At 37.4% G+C, this 23210-nt stretch overlaps 1 protein-coding gene across 3 annotated transcripts; it reads right to left on the reverse strand.

Annotated features, from left to right (window-relative positions):
- Nucleotides 1–1152: 1152 nt before the first annotated feature.
- On the reverse strand, nucleotides 1153–17117 carry LOC110791070 (uncharacterized). 3 transcript variants are annotated; one of them, XM_021995833.2, is made up of 22 exons: nucleotides 16830–17117; nucleotides 16701–16744; nucleotides 16515–16578; nucleotides 16210–16324; nucleotides 16057–16124; nucleotides 15874–15974; nucleotides 15464–15635; nucleotides 15084–15306; nucleotides 14542–14668; nucleotides 13419–13528; nucleotides 13184–13270; nucleotides 9989–10117; nucleotides 9666–9799; nucleotides 9445–9534; nucleotides 9304–9359; nucleotides 7827–7986; nucleotides 7643–7714; nucleotides 6716–6755; nucleotides 2912–3174; nucleotides 2461–2638; nucleotides 2172–2383; nucleotides 1153–1697 (listed from the first exon to the last, which is right to left on the reverse strand). In XM_021995833.2, the coding sequence occupies exons 1-22, from the start codon at nucleotides 16881–16883 to the stop codon at nucleotides 1401–1403; spliced, it is 2796 nt and encodes a 931-aa protein (XP_021851525.1). In that variant the 5' UTR covers nucleotides 16884–17117; the 3' UTR covers nucleotides 1153–1400. The 3 variants fall into 3 exon arrangements, with proteins under 3 accessions (XP_021851525.1, XP_021851524.1, XP_021851523.1); XM_021995832.2 differs by having other exon boundaries at nucleotides 7827–7983; nucleotides 13184–13273; XM_021995831.2 differs by having other exon boundaries at nucleotides 13184–13273.
- Between the last annotated feature and the right edge of the window lie 6093 nt (nucleotides 17118–23210).

The following is a 23210-nucleotide window of genomic DNA, read 5'->3' on the forward strand; positions in this document are numbered from 1 at the left end:
CTCAAAACCAAGCTAGATCTTCCACTTCTACGAAAAGCCTCGATCTGAAGCACATTGTTTCATACCCGAAACAACAGGTATACAACCAAAATTAATATTTAACATGAACAGATACAATACTTTCAACATTTTGGAGGCTAATACTCTAATAAGGGCGTCTCGGAATAAGTTTACTACTAAGAAACAATTCAAGTAATTCGAAGACAAAATGTGCCACTCGTCCTATACTTGTTTACTTATTTAGATTTAATTTGTTCTTGTGTCCATACTCAATTATTATTACGGAGTACTCCATATTATTTATTATATACGGAGTACAGTAAATTTATTAGATTTATAACTCATTATAAATGTTATACAAAGTATTAATGCTCAGATAACATTTTTTATGATGAAAAAAAAATACAATAGCATAATTTCTTTTCTTCTAAATCCAAAAGACCGATTTGTCACGAGGGACCACCAAAAATAATTTCATTTGTATGGGAGCCTATATGAATGAAAAGATGGCTAATAGGCTATTTATATATGGAGTATCTACCAAGTATAACTTGCAATCAATCAAGTTGGTTTTAAATAAATTAAATTAAACAATACAAATATACAATTAGTGGTATGGTCGTAGGATATATCATTCCTTCCATTATTATAAAATCAAACTTAAATTTCCTTTGTCTTTTTATAAGTTTATATTATTATTATGTGTAAAGACTAAAGAACCAGCATCCAGTGCTTTTTACTCCTCTAATTGCAATTTTAGTTTCTTAAACCAAGAAATCAAGACAGACTACGTGACATGTCATTCAGCTCCTATTCAATTAGTAGTTTAGCACACTATTAAAAATGGTATAACATTTGACATTTAGTAAGTGATAGACAGTCTGATATAAACTAGTTGGATAACTAAAATTAGTGTACTTATATCTAATCTAGTATATTTCTTTTAATATATTTAACCATTTGACCAAACATTATTGGTATACTCCATAATTGTTAATAGTTAATTACATGTGACATCTCGACTTTAAGAGAAAGGTAAACCATAATTTGTATCCAATTCATTTTTGAATTAATACTTTTAAGAAGATCGGGAGCTAATGCCGTTAAAGCTGTTGTTCACAAGATCAAGCAGGTGGACTTAAACACCAAGAATCAGAAAAAGACAAAGGGAGATGATTGAAGGTGCAGACACAAGGTATATTCTGCCTTTTATATTTTAATCACAAATTAAGCAACTTATTTTGGGGTGCGCAAAGAGAAGCGCCCTTTCGAGACAGATCTTTGTAAAGGTCAACCTGTTAGCAGACGCTTGTTGTGCTTCCAGTGAATAGCTATGGAAGCCCATAGAGATCAAGGAAGTGCTAACATGGGTTACTGGTACAGAATACTAACAGAAAGAATCAATCACACGAAACAACCGATAGAGAGACGCCTAAATCATTTGAGGTCCCTTCAATGTACATACGATAAGTCTCGATTTCTTGTTGAGGACCCATTGAATTATGGGTTGAATAATGGTGGTCACTAACATCGTCACGCATTGTGAAGATTATTTCTCTAAGCACGGGTTCATGGCCATTAAGAAGATTACCCATGCTTAAAACTTTTCTCCATGACTGGTTAGAAGTAGGCGGTATAAATAGATCTGCCACAACATTTCTTTCGTCAATCCATACTTGCTGTCTCTGGTCAAATTCCTGAAGAGATATACAATGTTAGATCACAATAACTACAGTAATCAACATGAGAATACCGCAGAACCTGCCTGCTAAAAGTAAGCAATATATAGGTGATCAATTTTACATGGATGTCCCATGTGAATGTCCATGTTGATGCATCTATACAAACAATTTTGCACTTTTCTCAAATAACCCTAATTAACACCTACATACACCTGCCTTTAGATGGTACAATAGGCATACAAAATCCATTCAGAAAGACGGACAAGAGCGTGGAAGATTTCAGGTAAAAACTACACTCATTAGCCACTACCTTTTCTTCAACTAATGACCTAGGCATTCAAGCAAACACCGCATTTACCAGATGGATAGCAGCTAATCTAAAAGACTGAACCCAGAAGCATATGCAAGGCAAACATAAAGGTATTACTGTGAACACAAGTACTGTTGCACCCAAGATTCGGATAATAGGCTAGCTCTAGTCAAATTTACCTTGTGAAAGTCGACTTCCACTCCACTGTTACCCAGTCTGGGAAGGTAGAAGTTATAGTAATCATTAAATATTGCTTGAAAAAGCCGTGGTGCTAGAATGAACTTTCGATGAAGGGAAACAGCTAGAATTGTCAATCTCTCTACATGTTCAAATATGACACACGTCCGTTTGAGATCTTCAAAAATGTCACTATCCTGAGATAGTTGATTTGCTGCAAGCCAAGCAATTCAATAATGATCTTCGATTCTGATGATCACAAGCAAGAAAAAGAACTTATTTCACAATTACCTTGCAGAGGCCTCAGCATAGATGCCATGGTAAGGTAAAACTGATCGAGTTTGCTCTTCATTTGATTCAAATCACCAAAGCTTGCTTGGTTTAGGGTATCAGCTGATGCTCTGAATGCTGTACAAATCATCTGCTCAAGCAGTTGGTGTGGTCGCAATGTCTCCAAGTAATGAAGAATCTACAAATGTCAGCAATTTTATTCAAAATCTAGTAATTACGACGAAAGCATGATAATATTAAACCGTATGTATTAAGGATATACATCTGAAAGACTGAAATCAATAATGCAATATTGGAAATAAGAGAATTGTAACGGATCTCTAGGTCAAGTTCCCTATCTCTGAATGGGAGGCCTATGCTTTCAGTCCATACTAGATGAAGTATATTTCTTCTAATCAAGGAAGTGTCATGTAACAAAATTAAATGGAAGAATATCAAAACCAAACAGTACCTTTTCTCCCTCTCGATTTGGGTCCAAAAGTGATTTCTGCTCATAAGCTGCCAAAGCAGGCGCATCATTCCAAAGTTTCCGCCAAAAATTCCCGTGGTCAGACATTCTCTTTGAGAGTCGTCCCCTTGGAGGCCAATCACCACTCAACCGAGTTCCTGATTCTTTTTCGTCACTGCCTTCACTTACCCAATCTCCTGGTGAATGCCACCGAATAAAGTCCTCAAACACAGCATCTGGATTTGCTGCTTTAAAAGCTGACATGTCTGTTTAACAGAAATAATTATCATGATTTGTTAGCAGGACAAAATTCCGATAACTTGCAACTTGGTGAAAAGCAAGAGCCAAATGAATCTAGCTAGACTTGGGCGAATGACCATTTTCCATGAAAATTTCAGCAATGGACCCATTTAGAGGGATACTGCCGACTTTGGAGTAAACATAGCAGGCACTCAACCAAGACTTGTGAATCATTAAATTTTCAGCACTGTGCACCATATTCTATCATGGGGTTCTTGGAAAGAGAAATTCTAGCTAGAAATCCTTGTTTTCATTTGATTTTCATGAATATTCCAGCAACAAAGCCACCGAGGGGATAATGCACACTCTATCGGCGTGTAGCAGACAGTCAAGACTCATGTATCATTAAAATTTCAGCATTGTACACTGTATCTTGTCATGGAGTTCTTGGAATAAAAAAATCTAGCTCGATATCCTTTCATTTGGTTTTGATGGTATGACTTTGTGAGAAAAGAATGATAAAAGTAAGCATAAAAAGAGTCTTAGTTTTCCTTCTCCATAAGATCCTATCTCTAAAAATTCAAAGAGCCACCTTGAACAAAAAAATTATAGCAGCAGATGACTCCTCTATGTGATCATATATATTTTCTACAATATAATGTCAAGGTAAGGGAAGAGAAGAAGAAGAAGAAGGTTAGGAGAGGTGAGCGCAAAACAAATTCCTTTGGAAAACAAAGAGTATGAGGGGAGGGAAAGTTGCTTGAGGTTTATTGCTCCAACTTCGATAACCCCTTCGAAGCTCCTTTTACAATCTCCTTGCCACCGGTAACGCTGCCGACATGACCCCCATTGTTACGAGAAGCCTGGGTACTGCTAAAGACTTTCAGTGACCATGGGACTACGTCCCTCCAAACTGCTGGTGTTTATTGTATAGAGATTGCTGACTTCCTTCGCCGTAGCCGTTGCCATAGAGGTTCCTTCATCCGTTGCCATAGAGGTTCCTCCATCATTGCCGAGAAATAAAACAAATACAGAGGATGACAAATTGGAGGAAAGGGAAAGAGGGATTTGAAATTTTTGAATTGAACCAGGATAGATAAATGTTAAGAGGAGAACAAGAAATTAGTAAGGGTAAAGCGTCTTTTCATATAATTAAGCCTTGTGTTTTCAAAAAAACCGCCTATGCTTTTTTTCGAGAACCTTCTACATTTCAAGGGATAGAAAACCTAAGAAAACTTGGGATAGAATTGCAAGGGGTAGGGGAAGACCTAAGAAAACTTGGAGGAAGGTGATTTAGCACGATATGAGCTTTCTTGGGATTGAAGAAAATATGGCGTTGGATAGGACAGAGTGGAGGGAGAGAATATACATTGATGACTTCATTTGACTTACACAACTTCAATGTTTCTGATTCTCTTTATTTGTATTTTTATTTTTATTTTACTTTTATTTTATTTTTAAAATTCTTTCAATTTTTTTTTTTAATTTTTTAATTTCACATGCTATTTTGAAATGCACTTATTTTACTTATTCATTTATTTTAAATTTTACTTATTTTTATTATCTCTTACAATATTTCTTCTATTATATATATATATACATTTTTTCTCATCCTACTTTCATTAATTTCTCTTTCTCTTCCTTTTTTTTTCTTTTTACTTCCTGCTCTTTTATGGTTTGATTGGTGACAATGACGATCTCCTACGACGATTCATGTTAGCCGACCCCAAATCATTTTGGGACTAAGGCTTTGTTGTTGTTGTTGTTGTTGTTGTTGTTGTTGTTGTTGTTGTTGTTGTTGTTGTTGTAACCTTCTACATTTCAAGCAGAAAGGATTTTGTAACTCACCTCACCCCTCTTTTGCTTCTTTCTAACTTAAAACGAAGTTTAATCAAATATACCCCCTCTTCTCTCAAATACTCTTTCAATTGTTAAATTTCATCGAAATTTCGGTTGTTTGTCTCTTGAAATTCGTACATGCATGAGTGATGCGTTGTAATTTTCCCCAATTTGTGTTTGATTGATAACAAAATCGTCTGATTTAATCAGTTTTAAGCTTTGTCAGGTATTTTGATTCTAACCAAGTAATCATTTCTTGTTCATTCTCTATTTAATCTGAATTACATTAATTTAGATGCAATTAATATGAATTTAAGATCTTATTACATTCTCCCCATAATCATAAAAAAGGAAGAGGAAAAGGGTCAACTAATTTCGATTTGCGGTTTTTTCTTATTTTCCAATTTTCATAATATTATCATAGAATTATTCTTTATAAGGTAAATTTCGAATTTCCCTATCTTTTAAGGAGTATTATTTATTGTTGATTTGCATAAACCCTTAAGTTTATATATCGATTTGATGTTTTTTTCCAATTTCAAAATTGCATTTGGTGGGTTTTTGGTATTATTCTATTTTTGTGTTCTGCAAATTTTGATGATATTCCAATTTGTTGTTTAGTGTATGAAATTAGATGAAAGGTTTACAATTTGGTATATCGACTTAAAAAAAAAAAAAAAAAAAAAAAGAAGGTTATGACTAAATTTTGCTGAATTTGGAAAATTGGTAATATTAATCCAACCTTTGGCCGATTTTCGTTTACTAAGCCTACATATGGGATTTTTTTAAATAATCCCAAATTTATGACCTACCTACTTTAATTGGGCTTAACATGTTGTAGGGTGGAAATTATGATTTTTTCCCCTCTTTTTCTTTATATTTCCTCCTTCCTTTCTCTTTTCTCCTCTTTTCGTTTGCAATTTTGTTCTTCTCCTCTGCTCTCCTCTCCCTCCCACCATTTTTCTTCTACTTCTTCTCCACCATTCTTGCTCCCTCACACCTCTTTATTTGAACTTCTAAAAAAAAATATTACTGATTACTATGGCTAGGGTAAAGCCAGAATCCGTCGGATCTGGGTCTTCATCAAATTCAAATGGAGGAATGGTGCCCTAATTTGGATTTATAGCGTTTTTTGTGAGAATTCGAGCATAGTTGACTATTTACAATATAAGGTGGTTATCATATTTAGATCATGAGCTTGAATCGGCCGCTTTTGATCCCATCACCGAAAATATCGAATCCCGATGAAATTGTGTCGGTGCCTGCTGCCGTTGTTGATCTTACCGTTCATGAGACCATTTTCCAATTTTGGAGTGATTTTTGTATCAAACAATAAAGGGAAAATTTTCCTTCCATTTCCCTCACCCCCAAACTTTGCTGAGCAAACAATGGAAAAGTACTCTTCCTTTCTCTCCATATTTCTTTATCCAAACAGCTGTTAGCCTTTCATCAATAAGAGGATGACTGACTAAAGAGTAAAAAAACCAACCAAGAGTCTAAGTTGTTGACGCACACTTTACGGATTTATTTTACGCATGCACGTCTACACACACATTGACACGGGGGGGAGGGGGGGGGGGGGGGGGGTTGCACGCATGTATTCATTATTGTGCATATAGATGTGTATCAATATGTGTGTGTGTGTGTACGTGTGGGGAAGATTGAGAGAGTATTTATGAGTAACTATGCAAGAATTCCAAAGGTAACTCTAGTTATAAAGAACATTACCAGATTGTAAGATCTCTCTCTCTAGCTGGGCAGACAAGCTCTGCAATAAAATCACAAAATCCTTGAAGAGTTTATTATAATAAATTTCTACAAAGATATTCTACTCTTAATTTTGAGAGAGGGGGAAGGGTTCTTTATGATAACAGTCTGATTTATATTCTCTTTAAAACATCAGAAACCATTTGAACATAATATTTGCTGCGCATTCAAAAACCAAAGTTTTCTGGCCTCCATTGTAGGCATTATATCCCATCAGCTCTTAAGGGGGTGTGATTGGATCTTCAACAGTTTTACAAAGAATTAAGGGGAGGAGTAATATGGGCACAGCTAAGTATAGTTTCTTTAAGAAGCTCGATTAAGGGGTGGAGGGAGTGAAGCCACCACTGAATACCCCCTGCCCCAAACCCAGGGACCAAATATTTGGCCCACAGTTAGAATTAAAAATATATGTCCACGAAGTGTCCTCTTGGTCTGAAATAGTAATCTACTGTGTGTTCCATAACAAAGATTAGCAGACACATCTTTTGTAACGGTAGAGAAAAGACCGTATTATACCAAAAGCCCCTAAAAAACCCAGTAAGGTAAGAGCGCATTCCTGAAGTCCTTGTACGAATAAAGGTGGGGTCTCGAGACTCTCGACTGATAAGTTCTAGTATGGTGTCATGGTGGGTAGGATGGTCTCTTCCATCGGAGCTTCACTAACATCAAAGCTTGGAAAACCTTTACCTTGAATTTTATTTCATTGAAAACAATCCAACTATGAAAACTTATTCTTATTGAATAAAAGAACTGTTTAATACTATGAAGATCATTTGAATTTGAATTTTTAACTGACCATTGTGGTGCCATTTGGTTACAGCTCCTATTGATATCGCTGAAAAACATTAAACCAGAACAATTGATTGTAAGTTGAAAAAAAGTACTTACAGATGAAACGCCGAATGCTGCAACAGCATGTAACCGCTCTTCATGAATATCTTCGGTCATTGGTGGTGCATCCTATCAACATTAAGGTAGGTCTAAAAGAAATTAGCAAGACCAGACAAATATCTGGAAAAATTACAAAAAAGATTGAAGAAACAACGGACAGCCCAAAGACAAGTCAGAAAACCTGAGTAAATGGAACATGCATTCTTTGGCATGAGCTCAACAGCGTCATTGATCCTGCACCACCAGCTGAACCTCTTCTAATGCGATCAGATGCCACTTCAAGGGCATTAAGGTCATTCGATGCCTCTTGGGTGTCATCCAAACCATCCTGTCTCTTTCTGCTGCATCCCAAATGTTATGCGGCAATAAAAAGACATGCTTTCAATTTAACATTAAAAACAAGATATCTTGCACAAGCGGAACATGTAACTAGAGGTTTTGACGACGATGGCAAAAGACCAGATTAGAAAACTAAAACAAAATTTCCGTCTTTTAATGTAATCCTCCTTTTAACCTTAAAGTTCTCACCACAAAACAAGTGATCCCCAGGATATATAATAGGTTGGTGCACATACAAATTGCTGGTATAATAATTTTCTATCGAGATAGGTTGTACTAGTTCAAAGTTTGGGAGTCAGTGGGAGTCAAAGAAGACATCAAAGTGTAGCTCAACTCCCCAAACATAAATGTGACTTGTGATTCTTAGGGCCCAATGCCTAGCAAAGCATCGATGATGCCAAGTACAGCACTAGTTAACTAGGTGAAATGCCAGTAGAAACTAGAGGTGAAGTCGAAAGGCTCCAAGAAGACTCCCAAGCTTGCGACACTCGTCACATTACCATGACACCAAGGGTTGAAAACACCTTGACACCAAATAGCTCGCTTTTAGGCAATAACTCCCACATGTGAAGCCCTCAAGGACCCACAACCATCAACAGAAACTAGAACAAAGCCTCCTAGATATAGTGAACAGTGACACCCTGCATAAGCATAGACCACAAACTAAAACAACTTGGTAGTAGGAAACTTGGTATACCCCAAAGTTCATTTTTATAAGACGCTTTAGAAAGCTGATTTCAAGAATCAAGAAAATTTTAATGGAAAAGTACACATATGTTTACTTTTCCTTGGTGCCTACAATGGAAACACTGCCAAGTTCAAAAGAATCATACTTCGCCAGACACATCCCAAAAGTCCTCCCTTACACCTAACTCATGTACAATGTTACATAATACTCCAGTAGTCCAGTCCCCCGCGAACTGTGTATTGGGAACGCGTGTACTGGTACTATTGAACAATTTTGGGATACTTTAACTGTTTAACATAATTAGGTAGCGAATTGCGCTCCGTGTACCATTCCACGTATTAAAGCGCACCGTGAATTAGAAAACACTCTTCATGTACCTTACCTGAGTACAAGACCCCCCCCCCCCCCCCCCCACCTCCTTAATTTCCCGCAGGCTTTTTTCTTTAGAGAGTAGGAGTAAAATTTCCCCACAGAGTATGTAGGATCATCCTAATAAGTAGTTCATGACATCAATCTTATAGCGAGTGAAAGGCTGTTCAAGGAGTTCCCTCATAAACTTACAGTGAGGCAAAAGCAACAACACGCCTAGAGAACAACCAAAAAACAATTTCGTAGAGTTTCTCTTGCTAACCTGTGAGTTCCCACATGTAAATTTTCAGTGGGACCCGGCTTGGACAAAAAATCTTCCTACAGTTCCATTGAAATAAGTATGTCAACAAACATAGAACATTAACAGGAAAACTCAAGAGGTGCAAAGATACAACATAACCACCTCGATGTGGCTAGGAACATCATCTTTGCCTTCTGTAGCATCAAAAAACTCTGCATTTGCTTCACGTTTCTTTTCAATACACATGGCAAGCTGGGTGATACATGCATAAAATGTTTATTAAAAGCTGTCAACATCTTTTATTTATTTATTAAAATGCATATGAAGACTGCATATAAAGACTCCTAACAAATTCCACAAAATCTAATTCCTGAGAAGCTTACCATCTGTAATTTCTGATGAACCAAGCAAGAGGAGAGATCAATGGTGTCATTAACAGGTATTCTCGGCAATGGTTGTGATTCTTCCCAGCACCAACGAACTTCTCGGACAAACTCAATCCAGAGCATGGCTATAGCTGACCAGACACAAAGAGGAAAAGTTCAGGAAGAAAGAAAGATTGACATTGAAAAAACTGAGGGTAATCACTTTTTCCCTTACTCTTCTTTTTCTTTTTCTATTTTTGTCCTTTTTAATAAGAATGTTTAATCGTCGAAGAGTCATGATTAATAGTTTACAGTAACTAGATTCAAGGTTTTGGAATTACCTCGTATATTGCAGTTACCAAGCCACAGAGACTGTAAGCAAAATTGTGCAAATAGTGACTCTGATGGTGCGCCTTTAATAGCTCGAGAACTTTTGTTGTCACCTTTTGAAAAATCTAATGCTTCAACTCCTGCAAGAATAATATCATGAGCTTGAAACTGTGAACAGTACAATATATCAGATCAACTTATTGATTATCAACAGTCCTGCAAAGTAAACCTAGCAAGCCTGACCCAAGAAAAAGGGACCACTAAACGAATCTAGAATTTAGCGATAATAGCCCATATATCAAGTCTTAAGAGTTTCACACACTAAATTTTTCAGCTGCATAGAATTTCCAACACTATACAGGGCATCTGACAGCCATGCAAGAAAGCTAAAACCAAGTGTTATTACCAACTACCTAATCAATCTCACTCCTTTTCCATCCCACACTATCTAAGTTAAGATTGTTGATAGACAATTGGATCTAAGATAACATATTAGCAACAAATGATGCATTTGGCATAATACATTAGTAAAGCAGACTACTCACATTTGTCAAAAAGTATATTTCCTACTTGAATAGCAAGAACAACCTCATACGGTCATATTTATTCAATAAATCACCAATGTAAATTTCAGAGAGCTTATTTTGTACTTGAATTTGCTGGTGAAGTTTTTAAGGGGTGATATCCTTTGATGCTCCTTGAAAAACACCAACATCCCCACAACACACACACAACAACTTCCCACTTTCCCAGTATATCCTGCCAAAGCAGGCCTCTGGGTAGGGGGAGGTAGATCTGCATAGTCTGCCTTGAACCAGCCAAAAACTATTACTATTCTTTTATCCGTGAATGTCGGGAGGGGGGTGGAACCTTACACTCCCACTAAAGCATCCAACTCTTAGCCATAATGCACACCGGCTAAAGCACCTTATGATGTTTTCTCCTCCCAAAAACTATCCAGTTCACCTGTATGTGGGCCAAAAAAGACGCAGCACATGTTCAGAATTCCCTTAAACCAAAGGAAATTTTGTTAGAAACAACCTTTTAAATGTCACTTTTTGTCATAAACAACCTTATAAAGCACAAAACAACCTTTTATCAAAATTTTCTTTGTCAAGTAGGACCTTTTGTGCCCAGCAGTGAAAAGTGCATTCCAGCAATTTGTGTTTTACCGAACTTACTATTGGAACAAAGAGCACCAAAAAGGTCAGATTATAGATGAAATCTCCACTACTATTTTCCCACTAAACATATGTTCTTGAACACCACTCTCTCCTACCTTGGCCAACAAACCAAATTCCATTTAACAAAATGATCCCTCTTCCGAGCCTTCTCCCATCTACTACCAACCATAGAGCCCAAGATACCTTCTTTCTGATGCCTATTCCTATTATAGGCCATCCACATATCATTCCTAGTTAGTGTTTGCTCTTCAAAGCTCACCAAAACTATCGAGCCTATCTAATGACAAAGTCTTCTGAAGAACCACTCATTTCAATGCCCAAACATCACCAAAGACTCTAGCATTTCAAACCTTCAAAATTCTCATTGAAGAACCTCAGCTCATCCCACCACTTAAAGAGCCCCTAAAATATTATTAAAAGGTCCATGTATGATCTATCTATAAACCTTAACAAGATAAAAACCCATATGATGATCAAGATTGCATCTAAGGGCAGTAACTTCAGCCTAATCAAGGAACTCCTCATACTACCCCGTGGAATAAAGAAACCTCTCCAACCTTGAAGTAGCATTCCAATGTCCCCAACCAACCAACCATTTGAGCTAACAACCTTCATGAAATTCTTTGAGAGACCGACTATCCCAACCCTTACATTCCCTAAATTGGCACAAGACACAGGACTCCTAAGCTCCCTCAGGGACACTCTTACACCAGCAACCTCACCAACAAGATCTAGTAAATTAACAAACAGTCAAGGAAGGCTTGCCACTAAACCTACACATACCCTGGGGGTAGGTATAGTCATTATACCCTGGAATCTTATTGGTTTTATATGCCAAGTCACATCCCAGTCACGTCCTAGTCAGTCCCAAAAATTTGAAAGCGATTTTAAATTTGAATTTTAAAAAAAGAAAAAAAAAGTTAAATTTTATTTAATTACTGAACTATCGATGAAACCGATGTTGGATTATTCTTTATTTTTTTCTCGATCTTGATTGTTATGTCGAGTATGTCAAGCATTTAACTACGAATTTGGTTTCCAGATTCCATCTCTGCAATGGATTCTCCATCGACGGTTGAATTCATACCTGAATTGAGTTCGATGAAACCGGAGTTGAACTAAAATAAAATTTCGATGATACCGAGGATGTCTGCCTCTTTCGTTATTTTGGTGATTACCTTTCAAAATTACTAATTTCTTCCATTTTAGACGAATATTCGAGATCGATGTTCAAGTAAACTTCCGATTGCAAAGTCAGTTTCAGTCAAAATGGTTATTTGGTGTAAAACTGAACCAAATGAGACGCAAGTTAATGAAAAAAAATGAATACAATTTTCCAAAACTAAATGAATAAGAACTATGAATCTTAGCACAAAGGAACAAAAGTCAGAAACGTACCTTATACAAAGTTTGATAAAGAAGGAAAATGTACAATTAGCGCTGCAATGGAGGTTAGGAAAACAATTAATTTTTTTTTTTTATTGAAATTTTGGGCGGTATAATTTTTGGAGGATTTTTTTGGCGGTATAATAAGTCCCGCTCAACAGGGCTGTAATGGCGGTATTACCTGAAATTTTTCCCCCCCTTAGGTTAGTACTTTCCCCGCAGATCTCATTTCTTCCTTTCCTCCCCTAATGGGGCAGCAGGATAGTGTTTCCTAACTTTGCCTGCTTGTCAAATCACTCAATCACAATATCAGCTAACCTGACTTCTATTCCCTCTTTAAATTCTCAATGAAATTCTATTCCTTCAAACTTTATCTCAAAAATGAAGGGCAGTAAATCTGAGTTACATACACCATATTATAATTACTAGTTTACTACCTAGTAACTAAAAGCACTGCAAGCTTTCGGCCAATACAATTATCAAGAAAAACGAGGAAGTATAACCATAACAAAATACACAAGGAAGCAGCCCAACAAAAGTTTGATCAGACTGTTCAGATAAACTTGAAAACAAAATAGAATACTCCAACTCTAACCAGTCTAGCCAAAGTGAATACAGGAGGATGAAAATGAGTACCCTCATGAAAAAGCTCTTTCAATACACGGGCGACAACAGTTGGTGGCGGAATGGATGCTGAAGACCTCAATTTTTCTGCATTGGAATCTACTGAGAAATCCAAAAAAACTCATGAGGTTCGATGCTCAAGTGCTCAACAAGGAAAATTATACAACCAACATCATTGTGTCTCTAGCTCGGTAAAAGTAATAGCAGCTAACAGGAATGAAAAGACATACACTGAAACTTTTCAAACCTGACACAAAATCTTCCAAAAATTGAGCCTCAAACGACATCTCTAAGGCAACAACCAAGAGAGATAGTTGTGAAGCAAATCCAACTGTCTTCACTTTCTGACTGTGATTTCTGATTGAAAGAAGAAAACCACAATGCCATCACTTACCAAAAGAATACCGGGAGGCAAAAAAATATCAGGACAGAGGAATACAGCAGACAGAGATATGATTTGGCATTGCTGATAAAGCACACAAAAACCCTCCCTCCCTCCTCCTCTCAAACAGGCGTCATATCCATCTGTGATACAACATATCCATCTGTGATACATATTAACATTTGGGAGCATCTAAAAAGGCAGAGCTAACTCATAAGAGACATCATCCTCTACGTATCAACAACTCCTCATAGTTTAAAGAGAAACAACAACAGAATCGATTCAAAGTCATATTCTTCATGTGCTCAAATTAACAAATTTAAATCACCAAGTCCTCATCCAGAAATCACCGGACTAAATATAAGAAAGTGAACCGTTAAGCAAGAAGCTTGAATATAAATAAGTGTGATTCCCTTTAATGCCTTCCCCCCACCCTTGAGGAAATTAAAAGGATGAGCAGAAAGCAAATCGGGTTTGGCACTCCAGGACAAGATGTCCTCAGTCCTTATATAAGAACAAAGAGAATGTGAAAGAACTCGCGAGTCAAAGGAACTCATGCAGGAGCCACGAGGATAATATGAAAAGGCATTATCACCCATGTCAAAACAGTTACTCCCTCCGTCCCGGAATACTCGACCCGGTTTGACCGGCACAGAGTTTAAGGGACTTGAATTGACTTATTTAATTTAATAGGTAGTAGTTGATAGTGGGGTATTATTTTAATGTAGTTAGTGGGAATGTGTAAAGGGGTGGGGTTGGGGGAGAGTAGGGGTTGAATTTTTAATTATTTTTTGTATGGAGTAGGGGGTAGGTGGGTTAATAGGGGTGGAGTGAGAAATAATATAATATTGTTAGAATATTTCCATTTTTAGAAACAGGTCAAGTATTAAGGGACGGCCTGATAAGGAAAACAGGTCAAGTATTCCGGGACGGAGGGAGTATACGAAACCAAAAGTATATAAAGATAATACATCGGTTAAAGACTTACAAATTTTCCAAGATAGTCGGAAGTAGAAGCCACATTTTAGCTTCATGAGGTGAAGAATTTTCAATTTCAGCCATCTCAAGGGAGCTCTCAATCGTCCTATCTGACCATATTGTGACTAACTCAAAACCTGCATGAATTCAATTTTTCAGGACTACAGCCACTTATGATACACAGCCCCAGAAGTCTAAGCTGTTCTATTCCTGAATACCTAATTAATTTGCAGATCGTGGAATTATAATCAATGTTAATTTGCCAATTTGACGGAAAAACATTCATATTCAACCCTTTTGATCAAAGCATTTATTACATTGGCATAAGCACAACAACAACGCACGGATATGTCAAAGCTTGAAAGTCTCACATCATGTCACTGAGAAAATCAAAAAAAAAAATCATAGCCTTTGGGAGCCCAAAAAGATTTCCTAATTTGTCTGACCAACTCACATAAGCATGCAACGTTCTTTATTTTCTTAGTACCACAAAGAAATTCAGAAAGACATCTTTATATCCCTTCTAGAAAGGAAGCAAAAATATAAATCTACCTTTTACTGGATCTTCAGCTGAATACCATTCACTCCAAGGGCAGTCATCATCCCATTGAGATCTCGGATGCAGTTCACCCTTGGCACCCGCACTAGATTCTATGTTCTCACCTTCAGCTTCATGCATATAATCATCATCATCACATGGAATGGTTCTGTAAGTGAGCTTCATGGTAAATTGAACTTTGTACAGATGCGTCGAGAAATCCACTGTAGAAAAGGCCTTGCATTTTGAAAAAGTTAGTAAAAGTTCATATTATTTTGAAGAAATGATGCTTGCAGAGCATTTGATATCATTTTGAAGAAATGATGCGTGCAGAGCATGTATATAAGGTGAAAAATAATTTCCACTAAAACCATGCACTAGATTAGAAACTCACAAATTTAGACACAAACAGCTCATACAACCCTTCCAAATGCATGAGCTTCACAGGAACCTGACTCCTGATGCAGTCTGATTCGAACCTTCTTGTGAACACAGTTCCCATATTTTGTATACCAATATGCGCTTTTCGAGAAGGGTCATGAACAGGGACAAAGGCTGGCCATAGACTGAATTGTGGGTTGCACAAAGGCTTATAAATTATTAGAAGGAACATAAAAAAATTATACAGGACTGGAGCATAATCTTATGGAAAAGATGCGAAAAAGAAACACGGTAAAGGAATACAATTACAAGATGACATACTAATGTTCAAGTGACTTTATGCATGTTTTAATTAATAGTAAGGATTGTTCATGAGATTCAATAAGTCGCTGAACTCATTTTTGTAACATGCTTAACTATTACCTGCAACAACAGTTGGACATAGCAATTGCAACTGCACTGAGAAGCTTGCTGGACTCTGGTGGATTCAACACTACACCACTAGCACTCTGTGGCGCAATTATCTGTACAAAAAGAAACTCAAACAAATGAAAAAAATGGAATCAAAGATGCTCATGAAGCTCGTTTTCCAAGTGTAAATATTACCAAAAACTCAGTTACTCCAAATGCCAGCTGCAAATGGTGCCAAGTAGAGTCCCAGTTTGTGACTTTACCTGTTCAAAGCAAGAGAGACCAACCAGTTAGGTAAGGGAAGAACCAGAAATAGATAAGCACAATGAAACCTTATTTCTAGTATACCTGTATGCTTCTCTCTAAAGTAATACTCCATAGAATAGCTTTTCTTATCATGTTTAAGCTCACATTTGGCTTTATAAAGGTTTTTCGAAGTCCCTACAAGCACGGCACCCTTCTCCTGGAGGACATCCAATAATTCAAATACACTGTACACAAATAAAACCAGGAAATCGTCTACATATAGAGGTAAAAAGAACTTGTAAGCAACATCAAAAAAACACCTAAGCAACAAGAATAATCAGACCATCATTATCAACAAGCATGCCAAGAACTCCACATTGTCAATCACTAATTAAAAACAAGCATACCAACAAGTTCTTAGGGCCATCAGCCATCCAACGGCGACACACCGCTTCAATCTCTGATATAAACCTGATCAAGAAATTCAAACTCTCACTTAATTAGACATTGTTCATCTGCTCACCTAATTATTTCATGATGAAGGACATTATCGTTCCAATATAATCATCTGACAGCATGTTAGAAGCGCATACCTTTCCCAAGAGGAGGCAAGCGTGAAATCATCAAAACGTTCTAGCTGCATATACCACATTTTAGCTTTAATTAGCAAAATTCCTCTTCAAAATCAAATATGATTGAACAAAAATTGCAAAATTGTATACCTCGTCTACTTCAGCTTCATCATCTTCACTACTGCAATTCATCATGCTTGTCATCTTCCTCAATCAATGTCGCAATGTAAGAAGCACCAAAATAGAGACTGAATTTGATAATTCTAGTTGCAATTGATGTAATTCCAATTCGCAGCGCTTCAATTCTTACAAATGTCGAATTTGAAATTGCAGCACCATGAACTACTTGATATTGAAGGTCGAGATTTATTACCGGTGATTCGGTGAAGGTCGTGGTTGCTTCCGCGAAAAGCGATCTATGAATTGCAAAATTTCGGAACAATTGGGGTTCACCTAGAGCTGTCAAAACGGTTATTCGAGTCGGGTCGGGGTCTGGTCATCTCTAGTCTCGGGTCATGATCTGGTCGGGTCATGATCTGGTCGGGTCGTGTCGGGTCATTTTATCACCGGGTGCAGGTCGGGTTCGGTCAGGTTGAAAATTCGTCAGGTCATGCCGGGTTATTTTTCCATTTCGGTATAGGTCGGGTTCGGTTCGGGTTCGGGTCGGGTCTTTTTCTAGTCGGGTACAATTACGGGTTCGAGTCTTAACGAGTCGGGTCAAGTTCGGATCGGATAATTACCGGGTCAGTTAAAATTCAGGTCGGGTTCACTATCGGACACGGATTAAGACCGGATACGATAGCTATCAAGATTAGTCAAGTTTTAACCTTATAATTAACTTTTATAAATTTGGTTAAATTTGGTTTAACGCTTTTCACTCGTTCTAGATTAGGTAATTATAAAAAATATATTAACTTGATTTAAGTTATTATTTAGTTAGGTCAATGAAAAATCGGGTTGTCAACAGGTCGCGTAAATTCAGGTAACGGGTTGCCACGAATTGAGTCAATAACAGGTTTCATCGGGTTATAATCGGTTTCGGGTTGACATCAGGTCGGGTGTTGAATCGGGTTCGGGTCATTTTTTGGTCGGGTAAACTGACTCAGTTCTGTTATCGGTTATATTTCGATCGGGTATCAGGTACGGGTCCGAGTCATGCATTAGCGGGTCGAAATCGGTCGTCGGTTTTAACGGGTTGGATACGGTCAGGTTACGGGTTTCCTATTTTAACAAAATTTCGGGTCTCGGGTCGGATCCGGATCCTTAAAAATACAGGTCGGTTTCTCGGGTCGGGTCAGTTTTTGACAGCTCTAGGTTCACCTAATGTTATTGGCCCGGGCAATGCCCCTCGAGTATTTACACGATTTTGTAATCCACGGGCAATGGCCCGGGCTCTAGGTTCACTAACATATACCGTAAATTTCATTCTATGGAGCATTATGTATATAGTATATTGTTTATGATTTAAAATTGGTTAACGAACTTTTTGATACTTGATTTATATGAAACTCAATTTTTTTTATTCACTTATACGTATTACCTTATAAGAAATTTCTTAAATTACAAATGTGGCCATGGATTACAAACTTACAAATATTTTAAGGAGGACATATTAGGCTAGTTAAAAATCAAGTACCATGTTTTTTTCCTATTTTCTATTATATTTTTTTTTAACAATTCAGGTAATGTTTGAGTAATTTCAAAAAAAAATAAAGATTCTTATATATGATATATGTATATAGAAACATTAACATTTCTTTATCATAAATGGTTACTCAAACATTGGGCATTAATTGTTAACGTTAATAGCATATATTCTATTTTGATTAATTTAAAGTCATAAGTTAATGAATTGGAGTGGTGGTTAAAACTTTACATCAATGAAAGAAAGATCATGAGTTTGAGAATCTATACCAACATTTTTTTTTTTGTGAGGTAACAACATATATAATATGTGTGCATGACATGGAGACACGTGGAGAGATATCGTGCATTGCCTTGGAGAAGTATATAGATTTTGAGGTGTTGTATATTATACTCCCTATGTTCCTTTTTTATCTTCCTACTGTAGAATATGGGTGAAAATTAAGAAAAATGGAATCTTGTAATGATTTGGTGTAAGAGAAAGTAATAAAGAAATGAAGGAGGGAGAAGATATTTTTATTAAAATAATAAAAATCGTAAAAGTGGGGTTGGGTGGGTAAATGGGAAATGTGAATTAATTAAATAAAGGATTGTGGGGAAATTTATGGTAGAATATGTAAAGATTCTTAGGTTTTTTGGTAATTAGAAAGATAAAGAACGGTATTTTGGTAAAAAATTATGTACAAAAAAAAGAATCAGGAAGATCAAATAGGAATGCTATTTATGGAAACAGGAAGATAAAAAAGGAACGGAGGGAGAACTTCGTATGAGATCTAAAGAAAAACTGCTTAGTGTCCCGGTTGATAACCCCGGATAGTAGGAAAATGGATCAATTAGATTATTATATAACTCGTTTTAAGTCTAATTTAATTTGTTACATTACAATATATCTTGCTTTGAGTATTTAACAAAATTTATCAGATAAGAATTAGTAACTCATAAAAGTAATGACTAATTAGTGATGCGAGACTATTATATTAAGAAAAAATTCAGATCATTTTTCTAATTATATTGACTTAACATAATTTTGAACGTATAAAAAACAAAAAAATGAGTTGTGGCATAATAATTAAAATATTTAAAAATGTGACTAACAAATGAGAGTTCTCATGTTCAAAACTTATGACTAACATTTTTTTCATGTTCAAGAAAATTATATGAGATGACATGTCAAAGATGATAATGTGTCATGTCATCGTTATATAGAAAGTGACATGTGGCGAGATGACCTTCCTTGTCTTGGAGCTTTAATAACTATTATAGGGCCCGTGCGATGCACGGTTTATAGTCTTAACTAGTTTTTGGGCCCGAGTGATGCTCCTAGTTACTACATTAAAAATATTCACATTTACTTCTTTTTTTTCAAGGATGACTGTAGGGGGTTTTTTTATCTTTTTCCCGTTTCCTACAATGGGGGGTTTGGCACGCGGCGGTTCGTTTAGAGAACCGTTGAATTGTTTTTGCACCTCGAAGGAGTCGCCACCAAACTTATTTTAGGTCTCGTTTGGGAAGACCGCACAATGACTCTATTTTTGGATAAGGCCTTGAATCCTTGAAACGGATGGGTGAGATCCGGGCTCGGGACGAAAATGCTTATTCGGCGAGCTTTAGAAATATTCAAGTACGTTGGCACAACATTGTTTCGAAAATAAACCCTAAGATTAGACTATGTGGGTTTGAAAATTAGAACAAAATAGAATTTCTAATTGTACGGTGGTCACTTTGCTTTAAAGATTGATTTAAGGAACCTAAGGCCGGTTTGTCCAAAAATATCTTCGTTAAGCGTGATGTAACCTTTGTATTTTGTTGTATTGCATGTTGGTGATGAAAGCAATAAAGCACATAAAGCAACATCACAATACTAAATAAAGTGCGGAATTAGTAAATACAAGACCCCCTAGAAAAGGACTAGGGAGTAGGTCCACATTGCCTAGAAATGGACTAGGCAAGTAAAGGTGCGGAATTGAAAGTGCGATATTGAAATTGCGGTATTGAAATTGCGGTATTGAAATTGCGGTATTGAAATTGCGATATTGAAAGTGCGATATTGAAAGTGCGATATTGAAATTGCGATATTGAAATTTTTATTTGGGCACATGAGATTCGAACGCCAAGCGGCTCCTTAAAAATAAGTGCGCCCGACACGAATCAAAGCCAAAAATCTCAACTTGGGAGAGGTTGCTCAGCCCAAATGTCCTAGATTTTGCATATTGAACTTGAAATTGAAAGCTTGAATATTGAAAGGTTTGAACTTGAAAAGATTGAAACTTGAACTTGAAATGATTGAAATTTGAACTTGAAATGATCCTAGTTTAGGGAGGTAGTTATGAACAACCCTAAACATGGTGGGATCTTTGAAATTTGAAAACTTGAAATTGTATATTGAAAAATGGGGTCTTGAATCTCAAAAGACTAAACCTTTAAATGCTAAAAGGTGTCATCTTTGATTACTCCACACTTGAAGGTGATTCTAGTTCAAAGAGATGAATGCAAACAACTTTGAACATCCTTGAATCTTGAAAATTTGTATTTTGTATTTTGAAAAAGTTTGTACTTTTGAAAAAGCATGTATGATTGTTGCAAGTGGTGTTTTTTATGACAAAAAAACACCAACTTGCTAATCATTTGAAATCAAAATAGCATAATTGATTGAAATGGGATTCGGATTTACCTAGTTAGGCTTAGGCACGAGCTCCCAATTGCTCTTGAATTTTGGAATTTTTGTATGTGTTTTGAAGAGTTTTGAAGTTTGTATTGTGAGGATTAATATCGAAATTACGACGCTGTATGTGTTGTGCCCCTCTCTTTTTTCGAAGGAAATGAGGGGTATTTATAGGAGGGAAATGGTGCAAAACGCCAGCACACGCCAGCGCCTGGCGCCAGGCCAGCGCTGGGCGCTGCTGACGTGGGCTGAATGCCGCCAAAAAGGACGGAAAGATGCCGTCCTTGATTTGTCTTGTATGGGTGTACCTTCATACAAATAGTACAATGTTTGGCACTTAGTGTTTTCTTGGAGGTTAAGGCTTGAATTTGCGTCTAAAAACAAACCTTTCTCGGGATTTTGAATTCCGATTTTACGGGGCGGGGCCCGGCATGCTCGGTTTTGTGCGTCGGCGCCCGAATTTGACTTGCCTTATATGATTTTGAGTGGAAAAGGCCTAGTAAGACCAATGGGATAGTCCACTAATTGAGATTGAACTTGGATTTTGAAACTGGATTTTGGAAGTTGTATTTTGTACCGAGTTCCGGGAGGGGAACGGTCTCGGGGATTGGATTTTGGACTTTGGATTTCGAAGGTATTCTTAGCAATTTGGATTTCCGCCTGGAGTTACTCCAATCGCCTAACAAGGATAATGTTATCGTCATCATCCCAAAGGAGAGACACAAATTAGGTGTCTACAGAAGCCCCCACTTTGACTGAGCGTTCGGTTAGGAAAGCGCAAGTCAAAGTATTTCGAAAGGGACGGAGAATGGTCAAGATGTTTTGCAATCGAGACCACTCTTTGTACGCCGGTACCTGCATAAAACAGGCGTTAGAAAAAGGATAGAGTCTACCTCGGTGCGGTTGGTGATGACTCTGACTTGTACTTGTATTTTTTCGCCTTCAGTTCAGGACGGAGCTTGGCATCGAAAATTGGAATTTTTGGATCTTGAATTTTGAACTTTGACACCCGGAGTTAATCCGTTGGGATGTGCTTTGCTGGGGATAAGAGCTTTTTACTGGCCCTTAAAATTTTTGAATTTCGACTGACTTTCCCGGAGCTTGGGTCCGTTGGGAGTTGGGCGCCTGAGTCGTAGTATTTTTTTGGACTTTGTATTCTTGAAATATTCATCTGTTTGTACTTGGAGATACAGGCGTATACCCGTATTTTCGATGGATGGTTCGATGTGACGTTTGATGCTTGGTGCGGAAGACCGTAGCAGCAAAGGACGTGCAATCAGCACGGGAGACCGCGCGCGCTTGCAGAACTGCGCATGCAGCAGGCCATCGCACGGCGCTGGGGCGGTGCCTGGCGCTGGGCAGCACTATATAAGTGCCCCTTCCCGTGCCGTTTTGAGGCACATTCACTTGAAATTCTTGCTTCTTTTCTCTCAAAGGTCGATTAGCTTCTCCCCTTGGTCTTGTTCTTGCCTTGTCCATGTAAGTTTTTCATGTTTTTGCTTATAAAATAACTCTAGGATTGCATGTAGTTTTGATTTTCTCGTACCTTGAAATGATGCTTGTATGCTTAGGCTTCTTGAATCTTATAGAAAACTGTTTGATAGCCACTTGAACTTGAACTGTTGGAACTTATACTTTTGAATTTTTGAACTCGTATCTGCTTCGGCATGGATAGCCTAGGAATTGATGTAAAACTTGAATGCCTGCTTTGGCGTGAATAGCCTAGGCGTTGGTGTAGGAATTGTATACCTGCTTCGGCGTGGGTAGCCTAGGCGTTGGTGTAGAATTTGAATACCTGCTTCGGCGTGGGTAGCCTAGGCGTTAGTGTAGAACTTGTATCTTGAAATAGAGGTCCACTGGGGATTTTGTTTTGCATTTTTTTGACTTTGTTTAGCCTAGTGTAGGATAGCCCCCAGTTTAGGATTTTGACACTTTGTATGCTGCTTGGTTTAGTATGCCTCGTCACACTCGAAGAAAGCTCGCTGAATCATCCGTGGTTCGAGCTGCTGAGGAAGACGCTTTGGATGATGAAGCGGCTGCAATAAATGCACCAGGTGGGGGTATGGTTCCCCGAGATGCGCCTGCTTTCCCTGGTGCTGGTTGGACCCCTTCTGACCTGGTGTTTCGGCCAGATTGGCACTTGTCTCAGCGACCTCGCGCTGGCATGGTGAGTCTTGTATTGTGTTTCGAATTTGTATTTTGTACTTGTATAGGTCTTGAGCTAA

The sequence above is a fragment of the Spinacia oleracea genome, chromosome 6 (genome assembly GCF_020520425.1).
Source record: "Spinacia oleracea cultivar Varoflay chromosome 6, BTI_SOV_V1, whole genome shotgun sequence".
Classification (NCBI taxonomy): Eukaryota; Viridiplantae; Streptophyta; class Magnoliopsida; order Caryophyllales; family Amaranthaceae; genus Spinacia; species Spinacia oleracea.